Source organism: Rhipicephalus sanguineus, chromosome 8 (assembly GCF_013339695.2).
Source record: "Rhipicephalus sanguineus isolate Rsan-2018 chromosome 8, BIME_Rsan_1.4, whole genome shotgun sequence".
Taxonomy (NCBI): Eukaryota; Metazoa; Arthropoda; class Arachnida; order Ixodida; family Ixodidae; genus Rhipicephalus; species Rhipicephalus sanguineus.
The window spans coordinates 55,005,939-55,012,942 of record NC_051183.1 but is presented as its reverse complement, the minus strand read 5'-3'; the positions used below and the strand labels follow the sequence as shown (position 1 = coordinate 55,012,942).

Below are 7,004 nucleotides of genomic sequence, written 5' to 3'. Positions count from 1 at the left end.
GTGCAAGGTTTTTCCAATTATTTTTACAATCTGGGCATACGGCTGTACAGAGGAGGGCGAGCACATCAGCCATGGAACATGGTCTAGACATAAACTCATACATACAACATAAACAAAAAAATAACAGTAACAGAGATAGTGTAACACAAAATAGAAGCACTCCACAATGCCATCGAGAAGGGCTCTGATCCTTAAGCATACTAAATCAAGCCACAGAAAACAGGCAACAAGCAAGCCAAAGAGCGAGCAGCTACTCGGAATCTGACATTTCATTTTGTAGGTTCTTTCGAATGAGGGCTCCCCTGAAGTTGCATAGGTATGCGCATGTTTTGAAAACAGCGTCGGCTAAATCAATCATATTGATTGGAAATGGTCTGTCGAGGATATGGAACTCCTTAATTCTGCGAATGACTCTTTCAATATGCACCCGGGCACTTGCCACTCTCTTTGTTTCCTCCACATCTTGTTGGCTCATCTGAGGCTCGCCAGCAATCCTGAATGGCGGCATGTGGCGAGACACACCTAAGGGCAGCAAATCCTCAATCTTAAAGCCCTTGTCCACCATTACAGCATCCCATGGCTCCAAGATATCAAGGACACCTGACTGCTGAACAATTGCCCTGTCACTAGTCCCTCCACCATACAATTTTGAAACGTAGGAAATGTAGCAGTCTGGTGTGGCACCTACAAGACACTTCATGGTGTTTGCATACTTGTAGGATGAGAAGGTCTGTCTTTGGGCATTAAGGCCTGAGGGCTTCTGAATTCGTACTTCCGTAGTGTCGAGGACAATGCGAGTGTTGGGGTGCTGCCTGAAATGATGTGGCATGTTTTGCTGCACTTCAGCGAGTGTCGGAAAAGCTGTCAGTGCATGAAGTTCTTTCTCTAGTATGAGCACCCACCGAGAAAAAATTCTGCTGAAACTCGGCATAGAGATCTCAAAGTTTCTGGCTATCTCAAATGATGCCATGCCAGTGCGCAAGCGCACCAAGACCATGAAGAATTGTTCTTCGGCACTGGTGATCTGTTTAGTATCATGTTTGAGAAGCTGAGGGTTTCGCTCAAGAACAAAATTTAAAATGTGCTTGAAAATGTTTGATGAGGGTAACCCTGTGTAATACAGCATCTCCTTTGTAGTTTTCATATTTTCCAAACGCAGAGTTCGTGCTTTTAGATCTTCGTAACATTCTCTCCAGTGTTTAAAGCTATTATCGGCACGTATAAGCTCTAGCTCTAGGCGCTCGGAACGCTGCTTTTCAACAGCTAATTGTTGTTGAAGCTGCTCAGTGCAGCTAGTGTTATCTTTGAGAGATTCGAGCTGTTGTTTTAGTTGTGCTGACACTTCCCTTTCTGCATTAAGCTGCTGTTGGAGTTGCACAAGACTAAGTGTGTCGTCACAAGTCTGGCATCTTTTGTCCAGAGGGCTGGTATCTTGCATGGCGTCATCCTGAGGAGCGTCTAGAGGTATACTTTCGCTTGTGTCACAGCTGGTCACACCTTCGTCTTCTGTGTTGAGAACCATGGGCGCTGCTTGCGCCACATTTTTAGCAACCTTGTCGCTGGAAGTCGCAGCTTTTGCACCTACGAATACAGAATAGCCTACATTAAAAAAGTGACAGTACAAGATAGTTTGTATTCCATGAGTAAACATTTTGTACACAATTACCATGTAAACATAAGAGACACAAGCCCCTTGCCGCCTTTTGAGTCAGCAGTAAACCATTGGAAAAGTGTAAGGGCATTCCTCCTGTATTCGCTTTATGAAATACTTGAATAAATGTTTCCTGACAGCTGTATGTTTTTACTGTTTTGTACAACTGGTCATCTTTGCATTACCCAGGAGTGCGCACCTGCCACACTCCTTTGGGAATGCCTGAAAGCTAAGGCGCCCCATCCCACTGAACGGCATCTCGCTTGGCACCTCAGCATTTTTTAAAGGTAGTTAGAAAGAAGGTCAATAACAACAAGCGTCCAAACGAACGTGCGGTGACGTTTCAACGACGCCTGTCGCAGTAGTAATACGTACCGCGCCTCTTTTCCAATATCTGTTGAAGCGAGATAAGGCTCCGCTGCGGCTTCTCTTGTGCTTGAAGACGGACGGCACGTAGTCAGGATGATGGGGGAAACGCGACGGCGCTCCTGAAAAAGTACGAACAACTTCAAGCATCTGCGCGTGTACGCTGCACTCGACCGATGCCTGCCTTTCGCTCGTATGGCAGGTACAAAGAGCTATGATTATTCTCGTAAATGTAGGTATCCTTATTAGCGTTTTTTCTTAACCCGTATTTCACAAAACTGCGCTATACAGCGATCGCGTAGGGCGTCGCTGGGCTGGCCACCACGGCTGATCGAATACACATCCAGGCAGCTACGCGACCGCTAAGCCAGCAGCTGCCTGCTAACGGCACACCACCACATTACTTGCGGCAACATAGAATAAAATAAAGCTTACCTTGTAAGAAATGTCTGCTGCATACTCGTGAGTTTTCCGATGGATGCCAAGCTGAGCCGTCGGGATTGACGCGGCTCATTGCCTGTATCCATTTTGCTCGTCTGGCTCCATGCAAATCAGCAGCAGGAAATCTAAACAGTCTGACCGTTTTATCTTTTCTGCTAACATTCGCGCAGCCCACGGCAGCACACCGGTTCGGCATACTGTGATCCGCTTGAAGAAAAAAACGCGGAGAAAACAAGTTCGCACGCTCACACAGTTCGAACGGCACGACTGCTTGACCCTCAATAGTAATGGCGTCGTATGCCATCCCGTGATGCACGGCGCGGAAAAGCCCCACGCATGCGCAGAGAGGGCACCTGAAAAAGGCCCATTCCTGCTGGGATCCTAATTTTTATTTTTTCCATTCGTCGGGTCAACGCTGCCGATGTCGGTTTTTCTTAACGCTCTCGCATTTAAATTACCAATGTATATTCTCGCCGTTCCTGGGTAGATATAAACTGTCAATCACCTGTGGCGCATACCCGTACACCGCGGCCCGTGGTAAACGGGCATGTGCCCCACCAGGGGCGTAGCCGGGGGAGGGGGTTCAAACCCCCCCCCCCACCCCGCGCCGAAATTTTTCGATTTTTTTGCCTATATATATATACACGCACACATACAAACACACCTACAATATACATAAAGTATGGTTGAACCCCCCCCCCCCCCCCCCGCGCCCTGAGAAAAATATTTCTGGCTACGCCCCTGTGCCCCACGTGTCTAGTGGAAAGGGGGCTAGATAGATAGATAGATAGATAGATAGATAGATAGATAGATAGATAGATAGATAAGATAGATAGATAGATAGATAGATAGATAGATAGATAGATAGATAGATAGATAGAAACCCTCAAAATGGCAATGGTTCGCTAAGAAATGCTTCGCATTTAAAATGCGCAGCACACTGTGTTCAGACCTTACAGTCAAGAGCTTCACAACTACTTCAATGAGCCCCTGGTCCCAAGAAAGAATGATCCTTTGAAATACTGGAAAGAGCACGGAGCTGCACTTCATCCAGGTATCGCCAAAACTGCTTTGCGATGCCTTCCCATCCCTGCTACAGGGGTGCCCAGGGAGCGCACGTTTTCAACTGCAGGAAACGCCGTAACGTCACGGCGAGAGAGCCTGAAGCCAGGTCATGCGAAGCAGCTAATGTTTCTGCAGGACTATTTGTAGCCTTTCGATAGCAGTCACTAACCGCGTTATGCGCTCGAGGACATGAGCAGATTTCATTTCTTTGTTCTTTCTTTCAATTTTCAAGAAAGTATTTTGTATTCGATATTCGATTCGATGTTCGGTATTTTTGGCTACCATTCGGCACTATTCGATTCGAATTCTATTCGAGATAAAATTACACTATTCGCACACCCCTAGTTTTCAAACCTCCTTGGTATTGATTCACTTTAATTTCCCGCGGTATCATAAGGCGACTCACTTGGCGGTTCACTTTGCTTTGCGAGAGAGCGACCAAAGAACGCCACGAAACTACCGGAAATAAAACGCAGAAAGGTTTGCTTTCATAACAGAATTACACCTCCAAAAACGTTTCTTGGTTGCACTGGGACTTGCTTGCTTTCTGTTGTTCTCTTATTGCGCCATTCAGCAAAGAATGAAGCCTGATACCGGCGCATCATCTGCGGTCATTACAGATTAGGGCACACGCAGTGTATGTGTTACAGCAGGGCTTCACGCAATGTTGATCTGCTGTCGGGGGGGCATTCCCGCAGAATAGAGTACTTACGTTAGTCTGAATGCTTGAACGTATTGGCCTCGAGGCCCACCACTGCAAACGCCGGCGCCACCGTCGGCGTGACGTGCTTGGCAGGATCACGTGGTCTCAGCGGCCGCGTCGGCTGCTTGTGGCGCACTGCCGCGTGCTTTGAAAACGAGGTTCAAGTCCCACATGCGCTGCGGTCTGTTCAAATTCGGAAGTTTTCTCTCATTTTCTACTCAATTGAAACCATTGTAATAGAGTGGCTGCCTCCGAATGCTCCGAACATGGGGCTCTACCGCTCGGTGCCGCAGTGCCGCGCTTACGCAAAGGAGCCCAGTGTCAGCCTGCACTGGTAACCGCGGGACAAGAAACAGCGTGAAGCATGGGTTGTAAAGCTAAAAACCGGCAAGTAGCCATCCGCTACGAGTCTTGCGTGCAACAAGCACTTCCGCGACGAAGACTTTTGTTACTGCGTCGGGCCTGCGATGTTCGGTGAGTAGCAGACAGCGCGCACTGAGACGATGGCTCGCGCGCGCTTCCCGCCGGCAAAGGATGCTTATCTGCCACAGGATGGTAAAAGCGCTGCCTTTTACCACGTGCGATGCCATCTCAGAACCCTCCCGTGCGACCTCTTGATCGCCGGCCCCGTGCTCAGCGTCCACAAAATCGGCTGCAGATGCGCAAGTCATTGTTTAGATACGTTGAATTAAAAAAAAGCAAAGGGTCCGTTATGCATTCGTTAAAGATGACTAGAAGGCGAAAGCCATCTTCTTCTTGTCAGTCGATGTACCGATTCTCCCGCGCCCCCCTCCAAAAGCGTTCTGCACCTAACGCGGTTTTGCACGGCCTCCGTGACTGATCACGGAGGCAACGCAAAGCGACCATGACGCGTGAATACGTCATCATGTGACGTCACTTTATGTGACGTCATAATGACGCTACATATTTTGGCGATCTGTGACGTCACGATGACGTCATATGGTGACACCATCACGTGACGATTATTTTTTGCATAACTCGTGTTGACGCCGCCGACGCGGGACGAAAAAGGGCAGCCTTCCCATTTGATGAGGCATGCATTGCCTCATAAGCTACATAAATTTTGCGTTGCCTCCGTGATCGGCCCATCGGCCAACCTCATGTATTTTCTTGGAGCCTCATTTATTTACGTGGGAAAGATGTCACCCTGTTCGCGTTAGACACGACACTGCTGCCAAAACTGTTGGGGTACACGCCAAATAATTACTATCCTGTTTTGCGGCTGCTGGTTGCTGCAATACCTTCTATTTTATTCACCGCTACTTCAAGTTCATGTGGGTCCTAGTTCACAGCCGACGTTTGCAGAACAAGTCCAGCAAACGTTACTGTATTTTCTTTCTTTTCCTAGGCGTCGCATGCTACTACATGCTCGGTCTCGTAGACTGGTTCTACTTCCACCAGCAATCTCGAAGTGGTGAAGCTTTGGTCTATGAATTTGTTGATGACAGAGAGCGGCAAGTTCACTGGAATGCAAACGGAACGATAATTAAGGAGCATTAAAAAAAGGCGTCGCATTTGCTCACGTTTTGTGTGAGCACCAAACGAAACGAATGCGCTGAATAAAGAAACAGAAGCAGCGGCATTTGCCCGCTGAGAAGACCGATCAATACGCAGTGCGAGACAACTTATCAAATGACATTGAAACGTACCCGAATTTAGACCGAAAAAGAAAAAAAAAAACACTGAATCGTCGGGACGGCAGATCACAAAGTTGCCATGCGCACCGAAGCTGCAGTTGTAAGGAAATTGTTTTTGAACTGCTCTGATAGCGTCCGCGCAACAGTATAGTTGTTTGTTTACTCACAAATTCTCATGTTTTGCGGCTTAAAGTTCACAGCGCGGTGCCAAAACGCGCTCGTAGCAAAAGCGAAACCATCAGTACGAACATACGTGCAGACGCTCATACATGCAGAGGCACCGTCAGTCGTCGCGAACCCGTGCGATCGCTGGCTTGAGGCTTCTTTCTGTTATGCTCCGTTTGGTTATGCAGGCAGTCTACTCTAACGAGATATTTCAGATAGTTTGCACTCAGCGAGTGACTACCTTTCACGCAAGAAGCCGGTTCAGGGGTCTCCAACGCGGTGACCACGTGAAGCGGGTGCTCGGTTTTCTGCAAAGATACAGCGACTGTAGACTATCTTGTGCTTTCAGTTCGTCGAAAATGATTATTTTGACATTAAAGAACACAGTTCATTTCGAAAGTACTTACAGAAATGCCCTGGAGGGCTTCCGCGAGGTGTTTTTGTAGAGCGCCGACAGCAAAACCTATGGGGAGCGCGCCGGCGGTATCCTGCCTAGCACGCAATGGAGGCGCGTCCGATAGAGGGCGACTCCGTGACTCCTCGAGGCCAATACCGTCTTATGTTCGAAGAAACTTTTGAGCGAAGCTCTCGAACTCGCAGATGCCGGCGGCGTCGTACGCGATAAAAATTACACATCTCTCCCTACGGGCAACTATGGTGGGATGCGAAAGCATCGCGGGGGGATGAGCATCGAGTTTCCGTTTCTCTTATGTGACTTATGACCGTTGCACACAGAGAGAATGACGGAAGCACAGCGAACGCGCGCTTTCGCGGCCTCGCAGCTTCGAGATTCACTTGCCAGCGTTGCCATTTACGTTCAGCTTCGCAAGCGTCCATAGCGCCGTTGCGAAGGAGAGTGCAACGGGAGCGAGCGCGCGCCTCATTAAATACGAGCGCGCAGCTGTGACGGAGAGAGAAACGGGAGAGGAGAAACGAAACGGAGGCAGCACTCACG

The 7,004-nt window shown here is 48.5% G+C and overlaps 1 protein-coding gene across 1 annotated transcript; it reads right to left on the bottom strand.

Annotated features, from left to right (window-relative positions):
* Nucleotides 1–250: 250 nt before the first annotated feature.
* Nucleotides 251–1,122, bottom strand: LOC119403231 (uncharacterized). The gene has a single exon (XM_037670175.2). The coding sequence runs from the start codon at nt 995–997 to the stop codon at nt 251–253; it is 747 nt and encodes a 248-aa protein (XP_037526103.2). The 5' UTR covers nt 998–1,122.
* Between the last annotated feature and the right edge of the window lie 5,882 nt (nt 1,123–7,004).

Coding starts and splice junctions, on each gene's coding strand:
- LOC119403231 (XM_037670175.2), bottom strand. CDS start 997: ATGGTCTTGGTGCGCTTGCGCACTGGCATGGCATCATTTGAGATAGCC.